At 43.5% G+C, this 17,201-nt stretch overlaps 1 protein-coding gene across 4 annotated transcripts in view; it reads left to right on the top strand.

Annotated features, from left to right (window-relative positions):
* LRP5 (LDL receptor related protein 5) overlaps nt 1–17,201 on the top strand; it is a 233,707-nt gene that overhangs the window by 177,798 nt on the left and 38,708 nt on the right. For all 4 annotated transcript variants that reach the window (XM_067540474.1, XM_067540473.1, XM_067540472.1 and 1 more), the window contains 4 exons: nt 7,975–8,191; nt 11,099–11,388; nt 13,276–13,502; nt 14,633–14,817. In XM_067540474.1, coding sequence (XP_067396575.1) covers nt 7,975–8,191; nt 11,099–11,388; nt 13,276–13,502; nt 14,633–14,817 — 919 coding nt within the window. The remainder of the gene's footprint in view (nt 1–7,974; nt 8,192–11,098; nt 11,389–13,275; nt 13,503–14,632; nt 14,818–17,201) is intronic.

Here is a 17,201-nt window from a genome sequence, read left to right as displayed (position 1 = left end):
GCACAATGAACTTTTGAACCCAAGACATTTGGCCCAGAGTATTGCCTGTGGGATTGATACTCATTTAAATAAATGAGTATTTGAGGTTTGCCTGGACATGATGTAATGGAGATAATTGCAGAACCATTTGGCTTTTAACCACAGACATATTTTTTTTCAATAAATAAATATTCTGTACTTAGCTTAACTAAATAAAGACATTCATCTTAAATCTTCCACCTCATGTAGATGAAAAATTATGGGTTTGATTGGCTAATAGAAAACTTCCCCAAAACTTTCCGGTTTAAGGAATTCAAATTTATTTTTAGCTGTCTCAAGCAGGAGACTTTAATCTGAAAGGAGTCCATTGATTTACCTCTCTTCCATAGCTCCAGGGTGTGTCTCAAGTGGATTATCTCCATGCTTCAAAAAGATACCTATGCACCATTTGTCTCCTCTTTCAGTCTCTTCTACACTTTTTCCTTTCTGTTTTTAAGAACGTAGTTTCAAAAAGTGTTTAAATGCTTTCTTGTTTCAAGAAAACAGAAAGAGGAGACGGGCAATCATTGAATCCATTATGTAGAATTTATACCTAATGCCATTAATTCTTTAGCAGAACACTGATTTCCTGGTGGTGCTACATATGTAAACTTGTGAGACAGATTTTGAGAGACTGGAATATCTTGTTGCTTTGCCTTAATGTTTAATGCAGTAAGTAGTAAATATACACTGCGGTATATTTAAATTAATGTTCGCTTCTAGGTAGTCTTAAAGTTCATAAACAGTTTTTTAAAATGTCTAAGTCCTACCATAATCTGCATGGTAGAGTCAATGCATTATAGTAGGGATTTCTAAATATTGTAAAGATATATATATATATATATATATATATATATATATATATATATACAGTAGTTGACGGCTCTCTACCCTTTGTTTGGATGCGGATGTGCATTTGCTAGCCTTTAACAATGTTCTTGGTTACAATCCATAAACTAGAACTCATGACCATGGGATAACTTAATATCTCCAAACTGGAAGCCTCACCCCCAACATAACTGCCTCATGGAAGAAATGCATATAACTTTTGAAAATTTGTGCATGTCTTTTGCAGAGCTGTGACAGAAGTGTCAAGTTTTAAGTGTGAGAGTTATTTTCATGTATTCAGAGGCCCACCAAGAATGTGTACGTTAAATTTCAAGGTTGTAACTTAATAGAGCCTGACAGTTGTCAGTCAACTTGTTACAAGCTTGTCTGCGTGTGTCTATGCTGGAGACACACAGCATTAAAGCTAATCATCTAATTGCTTTTAGGCTGTCTACATTTAAACTTACTACAGAATTTGTGTGCTTTGTGGTTCTCCAATACATAACCAGGCATTTAATGGAATAACAATGATGTTCGCATATTTTGCATGCCCAATAGTTATAGTGAATCATTTTGAATCTGCCTTGGCAATCTTTCTTTGAGTCACAAGAAAATGGAAGCGTCATTAAACAAAGAAAGGTTACTTCCACATACTGTACAATGTCAACATCCTGGTGCTGAAAGAATCTCCAAATGTTAGTAAAATGTAGCTTCTGTATAGCATGACTTTAAGAAGATAAAGAACTATCTGGTGTATAGGAAGGATAGTCAAGTGGATACGGCACTGGACTGGGATCAGGAGACCTGAGTTAAACTTCCAGCTCAGCCACAACCTTCCTGTGAAACCTAGGGCAAAGCACATAATCTATCCCATGTCTCAGCTCCCCATCCATAAAATGGCGTTAGTTCCCTCCCTCAAAAGGGTGTTGGGAGGATCAGATCAGGAATGACATTTCATGGCATTCACATTGCTTACTCTGTATCAGTTCACAGGTAAATGGAAAATGACTACTTCCAGGCTTGTCATTCTGAACTTTGCTCTTTGAACTAAATCCACTTGCCTTTTATTTTTAAAGAAGCATGCCAAATAATTAGAGCTGATCAAAAATGTGTGTCAAAACAATTTTCCGAACAATAATGCCGTTTCAATGAGATCGGAATTTTTCACAAAGTTGTACACGTTTCTATAAGATTTTATTTAGGGGGAAAAAAGGGAAAAAAAATAAAAAATGTTGAAATATCCTATTCTGGACATCTTTGGAAAGGAAAATGTTAATTTTCACTTTGAAATTACTTTTTGTTTTTTAAATTAGCTTTATATATAAAAAAGTAAAAGGATCAAAATAAAAATGAAATGTTCTTCGAGTGATTGCTCACGTCCATTCCACTACAGGTGAGTGCACACCACAGTGCATGGTTCCTGGAACCTTTTTCCCCTTAGCAGATCCTGTAGGGCCAACTCTGGTGCCCCCTGGAGTCCCGCGCACATGCTGCGGTATATGAGGCACTGCTGGCCCTACGCCGCCTCAGTTCCTTCTTTCCGCCCGTGATGGTTGCTGGAACTAGCCTTGCTCTCTGCAAGTTCTATTCCCCTTCTTTGACCTGTTTGTTATTCAAAGTAGTTTAGCTAGCTTTAAGTAGTTGTTAAGTGTATTTAAGTGTTGTTAAGTGTAGTTAGATAAGTAAATCCCTGCAGCGATTTAAAGCAGCCCGGTCACTGGGCTTCAGCAACCCCCACGATCGGTGCCTTAAGTGCTTGGGGGAAGAGCACAGAAAAGATAAGTGCAAGATCTGCAGGAGCTTTAAGCCGCAGACTCAGAAGGACCGAGAGATCTGGTTAAAAGTCTGCTCATGGAGGCAGCACTCCGCCCGGCATCCAAGCTGTCCTGCCCCACCTCGGCACTGAGCAACATCCCTGGTGCCGAAGAAGAAGAGACAGTGCGCAGAGCGTGGACACTCCCCTGTGCCGTCGGTATGGGCAGGGTCGAGTGCGGAGATGCACCAAACTCAGCCCGTCGAGTCTTCTCTGGTGCCTGCATCTCTGCTCAGGGAGCCTCCCCTGACTCCTGGGAGTGGGAGAGTGCCCCTGCTGACACCGGAGGCTTTTCAGGTGGCAAGAGCGTTGTTGGCCTTGCCTACGCCACCTCCGCCCTCCACTTCGCCGAGGGAGAAGGGGCCAGTGTCCCGGAGCAAACTCGCATTGGGTCCCCCTGAAGGGTGGTGGAGATCCCCAGTACAGGGAGAAAGATCTCCTGCCAGACGGCAACTGGGGGTAGAGCAAGGACGCTCCCCCAACAGTTGCTCCAGGTCGGCGGCATCAAGCTGGCCTGCTTCAACTCAGGATGAGGAGTCTCCCTCTGGGCTCTGATGTTGGTCCCCGGCACCGGAGGCAGCACAAGCCAAGAGGCAGCACCAGTCGAGGTCTGTCAGGCGGTGCTCGGACAGCTCCTATTCCAGATCTCCGGCACCAAGGAGTTTGCCTGCACCGAGGCGGTGCAGAACCCAGTCACCGTTGGAGGATCTGGCACTGAGGAATTCACCCACCAGAATCCAGTTGCCATCGGAGGACTCAGCACCGTGTGGCCCCCAACGTGGAACCCAGTCACCGGAGTCCAGTTCGGCACCGCAGAGCTCGGAGCAGCACCAGTCTTGGTCACCTAAGCGCAAGTGGCACTGCAAGTCATCTGTACTGAGATGACTCTCTGGTACCTTGAGCTCTTCGGAGTGCACCTCCACTCCCTGGCACCGCTCACGGCGACGGAGGCAGTCCTTGTTGTTCTCCAGGTTGGAGGCATTGAGAGAATGGTCCCTAGCATGGAACGGCACCCGGGACTGAGGACATGCACGGCACCACCAGTCCAGTGGCTCGGGATCTCACAGGGGGGACAGTGGTCGGGACAGCTGATGCCCCCACAAGGCGTCACAGCCAGTGGCGCAGTCAGCCCCAGGTTGGCCCCAGGGACAGTGGCCACAACAATGGCCTTATTGGGCCCCATGGGGCATCCAGTTGGGGCCAGGACCCCAATCCACCCTTTCATTGGGCATTCAGTCTGTACCCCCGGCACAGGAGAAGGCCCATAGACACTACTCCTTGGATGAGGAGTCGGACCCCATGGAGGGACCCTCCATGGGTGCATCCCTTAATCAGTGGGGAAGCACCTGCAGGACGTGCCCTGGCAGTCCTCTTCCTCCTCACTGGACGAGACAGTCTCCAGGGACCACGTGGCGCCACTGGAGGATTTTAGGGTGCACCAGGAGCTGCTCAAGAGGGTGGCCTCTAACTTAGGGCTGGAGGTGAAGGAATTAGAGGAGGCCAGTGATACCCTCTTCAATGTGCTGGCAGCGGCTTCCCCAGTGACAGTGGCCTTTACCAGTCCACGATAGGGTCCTCAAAATTGTAAAGGTCCTGTGGCAAACCCTTTCCTCGGTCACCCCTATGTCAAAGGTGGCAGAGAAAAAGTATTATGTCCCGGTCGAAGGGTTCGAGTATTTGTTTACTCACCCAGCCCCAGGAACCCTGGTGGTAGACACAGCCAACCAGTGGGACAGGCAAAGTCAGCCAGGTTCCGCTCCCAAGAACAAAGACAACAAAAAGCTGGATTTGTTTGGGAGAAAGATTTATTCCATGGCAGCCCTGCAGTTCAGGATTGCCAACCATCAGGCCCTCCTGGGTAGATATAATTTTAACCTCATCAGGTTTTGCATGATTTTCCTAGCCTCCTTAATCCCTTCCCTGGATTCAGGAGATTGGTATGCCACCCTCGACCTCAAGGATGCATACTTTCATGTGTCTATCCTCCCTAGCCACAGGCATTTCCTCTGTTTCATGGTGACTGGCTCCCACTACCAGTTTACAGCCCTGCCCTTTGGCCTATCTTTGGCTCCAAGGGTGTTCACCAAATGCATGGAGGTAATGGCTGCCCACCTGAGATGAAAGGATGTGCAAACCTTTCCTTACCTGGACTATTGGCTGATCAGGGGCAGGTCCAGGTCCCAAGTGCAGGAGAGCGTGACTTTTACTCGCTCCACGTGTAGCAGGCTGGGACTGCTCATAAACGAGCAGAAGTCCACACTAACCCCAGTGCAACATATAGAATTAATTGGGGCCACCCTAGACACTTCCCAGGCCAGAGCCTTCCTGCCTCAGCCACATTTCTAGGTGATGGTCTCTATCATCTCCCAGCTGCACCGATGCCCCACGACAACAGCCAGGCACTGCCTACAGCTGTTAGGCTACGTGGCGGCTTGCACATACGTAGTGAGACTAGCTCGCCTGAGGCTCAGACTGCTTCAGGCGTGGTTGGCCTCGGTATATGTGCCGAGCAGACACCCATTGGACCGGGTGGTCACAGTTCCCCTGCCAGTCCTAGCCTCCCTAAACTGGTGGTGGATTCCCAGGGCAGTGATGAAAAGCGTTCCTTTCAGAGAACCGGTCCCGTCGGTCACCCTAATCTCCGATGCTTCGGATGTAGGATGGGGAGCCCACATCAGCGCCAACCTAGGCACTCGGGCTCTGGGCGGGGGAGGAGAGGCGCCTGCACATCAATGTGAAGCAGCTGAGGGCCAGTCGCCTAGCGTGCAAAGTTTTCCTCCAATTCCTGACAGGCAGAGTAGTGCAGGTGCTGACGGACAGCACCACAGCTATGTTTTACATAAACAGGCAGGGGGGAGCATGCTCCTCGGCCCTCTACGAGGAAGCCATCCACCTGTGGGACTTTGCCATGAGGCACAATTTCCACTTGACTGCCTCTCACCTCCTGGGAGTGAGGAACGATGAGGCGGATCGCCTCAGCAGGTTGTTTCTACCCCGCCACGACTAGTCGTTGCATCCGGAGGTCATGACTACGATCTTCCAGAAGTGGGGTGTTCTCCAAATGGACCTATTCGCGTCAGCCTGGAACTCAAAGTGTCCGAGGTTCTGCTTGCTCCAGGGTCGCGAGACTGGGTTGATTTCCGATGGGTTCCTCATTGACTGGATGGGGGGACCCTTATGTACACATTTCCGCCCATTCCACTTCTGCCCCAAGGTCCTGCTGAAAATAAAGAGGGACAAGGCGGATGTTATACTCATCGCTCCGGCCTGGCTGTTACAGCATTGGTTCAGCATGCTGCTGGACCTTTCGATTGCCCCGCCCCTGGAGCCCGCGAGATGACACGACCTTCTCTCCCAGGACCGTGGTCACCTGTTGCATTCAGACTTGGACTCCCTGCACCTCATGGCCTGGAGGCTCTGTGGCTGACGGAGTGAGAGAGAGCCTGCTCGGTGCAGGTCCAACGAGTCCTGCTGGGCAGCAGGAAACCTTCTATATAGGTCATGTATTGGGCTAAGTGGAGGCAGTTTACCTGTTGGGCGGAGTCCCGGGGCATTCCGCCCAGCCTCTCACCTATACAGGTGATCCTGGAGTACCTGCTCCAGCTAAAGCTCCAGGGTCTGGTGCTGGCCTCATTAAGGGCTCACATAGTGGCCATTTCGGCCTTTCACCAGCCACTAGAGGGGAGATCCCTGCTCTCCCACCCCATGTTGGTCAGGCTCCTCAAGGGTATGGAGAGGCTCTATCCACAGGTCCATGACCCGGTGCCTCCCTGGGATCTCAGCCTGGTCCTCTCGAGACTCACGGGGCCCCCCTTTGAATCCATGGCTTCATGCTGTCTGCTCATGCTTTCATGGAATGTAGCCTTCCTGGTGGCCATTACCTCAGCTAGGAGGGTCTCCAAGATTAGGGCCTTGACCTCGGAGCCCCCTTAAACAGCATTTATAAGGATAAGGTGCAGTTAAGACTGCATCCAGCCTTCCTGCCCAAGGTGGTTTCCCAATTTCATTGTAACCAAGATATTTTTCTCCCTGAGTTTTTTCCCAAACCATACGGTTCGGAGGAGGAGAGGAGATGGCACTCGATGGACGTGAGACGAGCCCTGGCCTTCTACATCGAGTGTACAAAGCCGTTCTGGAAATCGACGCGGCTCTTCGTTGCAGTGGCTGACCGGATGAAGGGCTCACCTGTCTCCACCCAACTTATTTCCTCGTGTTTTACATCATGCATCAGGTTCTGCTATGATCAGGCAAGGGTGCCGCTTCTGGGAACCATCACAGTGCACTCAACCAGAGCTCAAGCCTCATCTACAGCCTTCCTGGAGAGAGTGCCCCTGCAGGACATCTGCAGAGCCGCCACCTGGTCGTCGGTGCATACCTTCACGTCCCACTACGCCATTGTCCAGCAGGCGAGAGAGGACGTGGGATTCAGCAGAGCGGTGCTGAGGGCAGCTCACCGGTAACTCCTACCCACCTCCAAGGTATTGTTTGTTAGTCACCTATAGTGGAATGGACATGAGCAAGCACTCGTAAGAGAAATCAAGGTTACTTACCAGTAACTGATGTTCTTCGAGATGTGTTGATCATGTCCATTCCACAGCCCACCCCCGTCCCCGCTGCTGGAGTTGGCAGAAAGAAGGAATTGAGGGGGCATAGGGCCGGCAGCGCCTCATATACTGCTGCATGTGCGTGGGGCTCCAGGGGGCACCGGAGCTGGCTTTATGGGATCTGCTAAGGGGGGAAAAGTTCTGAGAACAGTGCATGGTGGTGTGCACTCACCTACAGTGAAATGGACATGAGCAACACATCTCAAAGAACATTAGTTACTGGTAAGTAACCTCGTTTTCCAGTTGACCCAAAATTAATTTTTTTCAAAATGTAATTTCACTAAAAAAAAATTGGAATTTTGGCTTGTCTTCCTAATTTGGGATACATTTTTTGTTAATTTTTTGAAATATCAATTCTTTTTTTTTTTTTTTTTACAGAATGGAAAATCCATTTTCTGACCTAGCTCTGCATATAGGTGACATAGCGGACATAGATTGCATGGCTGCCTCCTCACCTGAAATGTTATGCTGTACAGAAGAGTTGTTCCTACTTTGTCTAGAAATTCTAGCACTTCATTTGTGTTAGACCATTTCCTAAATCCATTCAATATATATCATGAGATTTTTGTTTCCACAAGGAGGTGGTCTCTAGATACGGTTGGTGGAGTGGTGAAAGTACCTTCAGGTCAAAGTGTGATCAGATTTGTTTCAACTTCAACTACAACTACTGTATTAGAAGTGATTGTTTTTCCTCTCTTATCTGTCCCACAGGTAATAAATGTTGACGGAACAATGAGAAAAACTCTACTAGAAGATAAGCTTCCTCATATATTTGGGTTTACTTTGCTGGGGGACTACATCTATTGGACAGATTGGCAGAGAAGAAGCATTGAAAGAGTTCACAAAATAAGGGCAAGCAGGGATATCATAATAGATCAGTTGCCAGACCTAATGGGCCTTAAAGCAGCAAGTGTCACCAAAGTATTTGGTAAGCATGAGCAATGTAAAATGGAATTGAGACACTTTCCAGATGGTTTTGCTTTTGTAAAACAATAACATTCACCACTTTTGACAGGAATAATCATGCTCTAATATATTCTAATGCTGTTTAAAGGGAAATTGTACCTATTTTTGTGAAGCTAGCATAGTTAAAATATTACAAGAGGAAAGCCTACTTTCGTGACAATTGCCATCAGAATACTACCATGTATAAAAATACACCTGATAGTTTCTTCTCATATTGCAGACTAATACAAAATGAAAGCAGTTTTCTTGCCCTATTATTCTTAAACATTAGACAACTGTTCATCCAGTGTCAGTGAGGAGGCAACGTTTTGTAGCTTATTACAGCATTTCATTGACGTGATGGACACCTGTCAAGCATCTTTTCCATGCTTTTCCGCTGTAACAATCAACATAGGGTGTATCCTGCCACAAGCTAGGAGTGGTATGACAAGATGTACATGATTTCCCTGACATGTATGCAGAGTGCCACAAAATGCTGTAGCTCCTGCTGCTGTGTCTTCCTAACCTCTTAGTTACAGTAAGCATAAATCCTTTGCAGCAGCTTCTGTCACGCTATGTGATATGTAGCAGGGCTTTAATTTAATTTCCATTTTTAACAAAGGAGGAATTGCCTACTCACTCATATACGCTTGCTAGTGGAGGGGGAGGTGGTGATGAGATCCAAATTAAGTATTACCACTAAAACCCTACCAGTTTTCCCCTGCTAAGCTGCTATCTGCCCCAGTCTTTGCACCTGCACCCCTTGTACAATTTGGCATCCCCTGTGCATGTCCCCTATTGTTCCCTCTTGTTGCTTCCCATGCTTGGTTGTGACTGGCTGTCTCCTTGTGTACATGTGTCTCTGTCACACAGTCGCTACCTTTATCCATGGTAATCTACATACTACGAAAGTCAAGGAGCTGCTCTTTGTAGCATACCAGTCAGGCAGAATAAGAAGGTGGGAGTCTTGCAAGCAGTCAGTTTATCTTGTACGGCCTGAGAACTGGGAAAGCAGGACATATGCACTAGTCTTTATGACTGCAGAGTCCCAGATGAAAGGATGATTCACCTGAAAATCGCTGAGAAAGGGCAAAGAAAAGGACCAGCTAGGTGGACCTGTGGGATTCTCCTGCTTGGGGAGGCAGAGGAAAAGTTGTGGGAGGAAACTCACTGTGAAATCTTTTGGGGCACACTGAATTTAAAGCCGTTTCCCTTGGGGGAAATATTTTCCTATTGTCACCCTGTTTTTCCAGCACAAATACATGATGATCTTCAGAGTGTGGGTCCTCCAAGGTAGAACAATATTCTGTACTGGGTTCAGATAGAGAATAACTAAGGAGCTTTTTCTGTGTCTTTCAGTCAGAACAAAGCTTTCTGTTGAACTCAGAGAGGCACTTAAATCTAGACCCAGGCATTGCACTAAAAAAGAAGTTGGACATAGATCCCAGTTGCTGTTAAATGTGTTCATTAACCTGATCCCACTCTCAGTTCACCCTAGCAAGAACTTCAGTGTAGGAATAGGAGCACTGGAATTGGTTTCAGGCCCTAGAGCAATGTGAGTTGTCAAGCAGTGTGAACTACTCCTGACTTCAGTAGTTCTTAGTGGCAGTGACTCATTCACTCTGCGTGTATACACTGCCTGGAGCTCTGACCTGAGTGAGGAGGCCTCGAGATGCTACTGTAGCACAAGTAATTGATTGTTATAACAGGAGTCAAGGGTGCTGAGCACCTTTCAGGAGATGCTCAGCGTAGAGCAGTCTCATGCCGTCTCGTGTACAGATGTCTGTACTTTCTGTGAATCACGTGGATAGCAGAATGTACCCCCTCAGTTTGTAACATGATACACTGTGAAATGGGTAATTCCCTAATGCATCAAATACCATAATGCACCAGTATCAGACAGATACGGCACAAATTAAATTTCACGCTAAACCACCCAAGCCCATGATACGTGCAAAAAGATAAAAGATTGATAGAAATATTTTTGTGGTCATTTTACAGTTTGCCCCTGAATATTTGCTTTGGTTACATACCTCTTAAAAAACCAACAAACACATTAGCTTATTTATCAAAGTCACTCATGTTAAATAGGCCTGGAAGAGTGTAGGGTTCTTCAAGGAAGCCACACAAAATAACTGTAACAAAGAAAATACTTGCATGTTATGGAGCCAGATCATTAGCCGGTGTGAATCAAATTAGCTCCACTGAATTCAGTCTGAGGATCTGGTCTAGAATCTTTGTCCTCTATAAAAGAAAACTAACCTTGGACTGGACTGACTTTTGAGACTTAACCATAGTAACAATTTTTTTAAAATGGCTAAACTTCTGTTTGCCACTGATGGAGAGTGGCTTTCATGTTGTCCTCCGACCTCCAACCATCTGCCAACCCCTCAGCATTTATTCGTAGGCACGCTGGTTCACTTGACCAAATGAGGGCGGGTGGGCGATGATCTTATTGGAATTATGCTTAATGATGAATCTGAGCAGTTGTTTGGATTTAACAGCTGGGGAAAGGAGCTGCATTGTTGAACTCTGATCTCACCCGTGCATGTCGTTGAACTCAAGTACATTTAAAAATTGGTGGTTCAGCTGAGATGAAGATTAGTTGCCTGGCCAAAAACAGACAAAACAAATACAACTGTTTGTTTTTGGTACAGGAATGAAATCTGTGGAGAAAAACAGAAGAAAATAATTGGAGAAGTTATCAGTTATTATAAGAAGTCTAATACTAGCCTCTAAATCCTGGGGTTGAAAGGGAAAGGTCTGAGTTGATTTTTGGATTCCCTGTTGACATTCACAGCAGTATGTTATCTCATAAGCCTGTAAATATATTGCATATGATTCCATCCCAGCCAGTTTTATCCTTAATGGACCAATGTCTGCTTTTCAGGAACCAATCCTTGTGCTGAAAATAATGGAGGCTGTAGCCATCTGTGTTTCTTCACACCTCAGGAAACCAGATGTGCTTGTCCCATAGGACTGGAGTTGCTGAGTGACATGAAGACCTGCATCATTCCTGAAGCCTTCCTTGTTTTCACCAGCAGAGCAGCAATTCATAGGATTTCCCTTGAAACCAACAATAATGATGTAGCTATTCCTCTTACTGGTGTCAAAGAGGCATCTGCTCTTGATTTTGATGTATCTGATAATAGAATCTATTGGACTGATATTAGCTTGAAGGTATTATTGACATTTGAATTCCCTGAATATGAAGTCACAGTATAGTCCCTTTAATCAAACAAAGCTCTGTTTGTTATATAATATAGCATATAGTTGCTGATATTATCATTGAATCGTGTTCAAAGAAACTATTGGGTTTAGAAACAGTTGGATTGTAAATACATAGTTGGGTGATAGACATGTTAGCGCTTCAAGTAAATACCAAAATGAGTGTATCATATTATATTGCATGTCTAAATCTTGGCTGCTGTATGCATTGAATCCATACATTTATCTGTTTCAGACATGCTTTGTGCATGCCACATATCGTGGTAATTTGAATGCCAGGGTTGGCACTCTACTAAACTTGCTAACCCACTCCTATTTTGATTTGGAATCCAATCTAGGAAGTATTAAAATTTGGCAAATAAACTTTGGATCTCTTATCCTTAGCTGTGGCTCCCACTTGCTGCGTTTCAGCAAGGGAGCTTACAAAATTTTCACAATAAAATACTATATCAGTATGTTTCTGTAGCAGTTTGAAATTTGATATGTGACATTTCTGGTTTATATCCAGGTGCAGGCTGAGGAGAGTGTTGCATCATCTATCATTGTTGTTTTATTTTCTTTTTAAGTGAATTTAGTACTGATGGAAAATGTCAGATTGTCATCACTGGAAAATGAACTCCTCTGTTTAGTCTCTTAATAGGTACACCACACGCTATGGAAACTCTTCTGCTAGAGTGCTTCAGCCATAAGAGGGAAGGGTTCACTTCTAGGGATCACGAGAGTAGTTCATTTTCCACAGCCTCCCTTCCCCACTGAGATTAACTATGGTGTCTGTTTAATGCTGGTAGTGGGTTTTGTGATGTGGACACCTTCCCACTAGGAACTGTGTCAGTGTAATAAATTCATGTGCTCTAGACCACAAACACAATTACTTAATAAATCACATGCACCTTGAGAACTGGAACTAGCGCTCCCTTACCTGTTAGTAGAACATTCTACTGCTATCCTTTTTATAGGTCAACCACTAGAGGGCAACATCTTTCCTTCACACTCTCACATGCAGGCCCACCCACCCACTCACTCACATGTAGATGAAAATCATTCTCTTGAGTCATCCAGTCTCCCAGTATGTTAATTCATTAGTTTTTCAAGTTGTCATGAAATTGAATAGGGTAGCAGACATAATCTGTGTCAAGTGGTTACTCAGAATTGACTTGGTCCTAAATTGGAAAGCAGAAATTGTATTCTGGCTCCAGATGCTATTACTGGATACTGTATGGTGGCCATTTTACATGCACATTGTTATCATTAGTTTCTTGTGTGCTATGTACCTATTCCTTGATCTGCTAAGCATGTATAACTGATATTTAGGTAGAACCAGCAAACTCACCCTTCTCATTAATGCTGAGACAAGCTTTGACTAATACAGGAAAACCAATCAGTTAATTCCCCTTTCTCCAAATGAAGATACATTCCTATATAAGTTGAAAACATTACAAAGAATAAACAGAGAAAAGAAGTTGGGCTACAATTTTTAAAAGTGTACAGGGATTTGGGGTGGGAGGTTCAATAATTAGGTTCCTACCATGGGACCCCTTAAAGGGATCTGATTTTCAGAGGGTGTGTGATGAGCACTTTCTGAAAATCAGGTCCCTTTATGGATCTCAAGGGGAGCACCTAAAATCACTAGTGATTTCTAAAAATTAATTCTTTTGAATTAATGTGTTTGTTATCAGTATAGATTATATAAATATAAATTGCAAAGGCATGCGTTCAGCATTTAATGCTTGGGGATTTACATTTGAATTTTTATTAAACAATAACCTTCATAGAGTTTTGATCCCTTAATTTGGTGCGCGTCCATAAGGAACAGTAATGTTTTACCTGATTGTTTTTCAGACCATAAGCCGGGCTTTCATGAATGGGAGCTCTGTTGAGCACGTGATTGAGTTTGGGTTAGACTACCCTGAGGGAATGGCAGTAGACTGGATGGGTAAGAACCTTTACTGGGCAGATACTGGAACCAACCGAATTGAAGTAGCGCGCCTGGATGGACAGTACAGACAGGTTCTTGTGTGGAAGGATTTGGATAACCCCAGGTCTTTGGCTCTTGATCCCACTCAAGGGTAAGGAGCATTATTTATTTTTATATAAGCGTAACAGTAATTAATAATATATCTACTTTTACATTACAGCATACTTTGTATTTCTCTAACACCATTTCATCAGGAAATCTCAGAGCACTGTATAGACATTAATGGAGTAATCTCCATAGCACCTCCAGGAAATGGATAGGGGCTGTAATGCAAAATTTAAAATGATTGTTAATTAACTTCCGTTTGCTTTTGCTTTTTGAAACAGTAAAGACAACTTTAACATCCACTAATTAGCTTCACACAGTTACATGGGATATTTCAACTTGCAATAAGTGTGTGTCACATGTAAATTAGAAAAAGTGGGAGATGTATTGTGTGACGCTTCCTGTTTTAAAGTATGTTGAGTTCACTTCATCGACCACAGAAATCTAAGTACTTCTGGGGTGGAATTCAAATGTCAAACACATTCATACCAATGGTATTAGTGCAGGAAATAAAGTGGCATTTATTTTTATTCAGTTGTAACTGCAGAGGAATTTAGTTGGGTTGCAACACCTAAATCTGACTAAGGCTGTGTCTACACTATAGCTTATGATGGCATAACTTATGTTGCTCAGAGGTGTGAATAAACCACCCCCATAAATGCCAGTGTGGACAGTGCTACTGCTGCTTGCAGAGGTGGTTTTATTATGCTGATGGGAGAGCTCTCTCCTCTTGGCACAGTGTGTCTTCACCAGACATGCAGCTGCATCGGGTGTCTGTAGACAAGCCCTAGGGCAACAAGCTTCATACCCTTACTCATAGTGGAAATTCTACAGTACCTTTCAGCACCACAAGTGGTCAGGGCCCTAGTTTTATTTCTCATCTGAAAGAATTAAGCAGTTCATCACAAGGAGGCATGCAGTTATATAGGGATAGTAGTAGATTTAAAGCATATCAGGCTTGATCCTGCATAGTGCTAAGCACTCTGGCCCAATCCATCAAAGCACACATGCTTAACTTGAACTCAATGAAATTAATTATTTATGTATTTATTTTGTTGATTGATCGCCTACCAGTTACCATAGCAGCTAAAATCTTTGGGAGCCTTGGGTACCAAAGCTGGATTTGAATCCATATCATAAAGAGGTCCCTATTTTTTTTCTGTTTTTTGATTGCAGGTATATGTACTGGACAGAATGGGGAGGTAAACCAAGGATCGTTCGGGCATATATGGATGGGACAAACAGCATCACTTTGGTGGATAAAGTGGGACGTGCCAATGATTTAACTATTGACTATTCAGACCAAAGACTATATTGGACTGACCTAGACACAAATATGATTGAGTCATCAAACATGCTAGGTAATCTGCTGTTATATTAAAAGAAAGACACATCATGGTGTTTTTGTACAGAACTGTGTGCTGTCCCCAGTAAGGGCATTTGGTAGATTTTCTTTTAGAAAGTTTAGTTAAAAGTGGAGGTGGTTGCATCCAAACTAACCTTTATTTTTCTTGCATTACAAGCTTACAGGATTGATACATTGATTTCCCCTTCTATCCCCCAAGATGTTTAATGCATTTTGGAAGTGGTTGAATTAGACTTAAATTTCCTACCACCACTCTAGTTTGTGCTAATTAATATTTTGGAAAGTAGTAGAGTAAAATCCACATGATAGCAAAATTAAACATACATAAACTTTGTTTGCAAGTTCAACAAAATTGTGAACTAAACATTTAAAGTAACAGAAAAAAATTGGTAAAAAATGAACCAGGCTTTCTAAAGCATTTCCTATAACAAAGAAACTGCACTTTAAAAATTACAAATGCAGGGAAAGTTAAATGACAAACAGTTTATTCTTCTGACTAAAATCCTACACCAGAGAGATTATTTTAACTTCCTTTTTTCTGCTGCTGGTATTAAATTACCCATATCTTCTACGAGAGCAAAGACACAGAGCCTCAGTCTCTTTGTTTCTCCAAGTTAAAAAAACCGAAATCTTCTTACTTTTGTTCCAGTTTAATTGGCCCCTAATCTGAGAGTCTGGACACAACTTCTGTTGCCTAACTGCACAGCCCTGTCCCCATCAAAGGCAGATTCCAGCTGCAGACTGGCTCTGCAAATTCAGAATTCAAACCAAAATCCACCTTTGCTACCTACATCCTTGGTGCTGTACAGCTAGCTAAACGTTCTATGGAATTAACCTCCCAACATTTACATGTGTTTTCCTATGGTATTTTTTAGATCTTCAAAAGCTTTTTTGCATTTAAGGCTTATTAAATCTTTACGTTAACATTGACTTGCTGGCTAATTGAATAAAGGAAGGAACTGATAATACTGTGTTTAGCACTTTGTGTAGATCTTTACATCTTCAAAGTGCTTTGTAAATGTTAACAATTCTTCAAAAAGCCAGATGAGGTAGACTGAATTATCTCCATTTTTATCTAAAAACTGCCTGATGAACACAAGAAATTGATGGTAGAATCAGAATTAAAATCCAGGAGTTCCTGAGTTCCCTGTCACATGTTTATTTGCATAGACCATGCTGCCTTTGTTAGATACAGAGTAATACCTCTAGAACTTCTGTATTAAAAGTATATGGCAAAAGGTAAACAAACATCATGGCATTTACATTAACTATTTCAGAGTCACTGCCATGACATTATAGTTGATAAGACAGATAATTCCATATTAAACTCTTGTTTTCAGGCCTCTTTTAATTTTCCATGAAAAGTTACACTTTGAAATGAAACTTGTACAGTTTATTTTGGCAGTTTGGAGTTACCGGGACATGGGAAATTTATTTTCCTTCAAGAAAGTTTTAGATGCTTTTTCTGTGCTCAGATCACACTCAAAAGCTGCTTGCTTAAATAATACAAATGGTAAATCATGTCTTGGGCGTGGCCATCAATTAGAATACGAGCCCCTGGCACATTTTGAATAAATGAGGGAAATGATGTACCTAGCACCAATACTCTTTGACTTTCCATTGCCTCTTTTTTTCACAACGTACTGAGCTCCAGAACTCCCAAATATCCACTCCTGAGCTAAATGTTGAATTAAACACAGCTGCATTTACGTCAGTAATCCTGTATGCACACAGATGAAAACACATGGAAAAGAAAAACTAGAAACCATTTCTATATCATTGGGATCAATATCAACCCTGGCTAACGTACATGATGGGCTGTAGGCCGGCTGTGATACAGCATTGCCATTGTCTGCTGGCAGTAAGTGCTTGAGCTGCTATGAGCAGCAGTGAATACAGCAATCTTAAATTTGTGAGCAGAGGGTGTTCTCAGCCTGCTCTCAGACCCCACAAGCATATAAAAACATCTCCTTCTTCGGGTTTTGTTTACTTAACCTGGGAACTAGCAAAAAAACCAACATAAATTTCAACTCAGCTAGATCAAGTTGGTTCATTAGGAACTTTCTGCCTGGAGTAAGTGAATTTAAAAAAAAAAAAAATTGTAGTAAAATGGCTTTTCACTCTGTCTAAACTTTGTTTTCCTCGTCTAGCCTAAGCCAACTCATGAAAAAAACAGGGCATTCAAAATAATCTTAGGAGTGTGCTTGTGTGTGTGGAGGGGGTGGGGGATTTAAAAAAAAACCCTGTCCCCCAAGACACATGCCAAAAAGATTATTTTAAACCATGAAGACATTTAGGAGTACCTCCTCAACTGATGTAAATTGTCATCGCTCCATTGACTACATACAGTACGATAAGGTTTTCCATAATGGTTAATCT

Source organism: Emydura macquarii, unplaced genomic scaffold (assembly GCF_026122565.2).
Source record: "Emydura macquarii macquarii isolate MOO-44397 ecotype Brisbane River unplaced genomic scaffold, CSIRO-AGI_Emac_v2 contig_587, whole genome shotgun sequence".
NCBI classification, from domain to species: Eukaryota; Metazoa; Chordata; order Testudines; family Chelidae; genus Emydura; species Emydura macquarii.
This window is presented reverse-complemented; position numbering and strand designations above follow the sequence as displayed.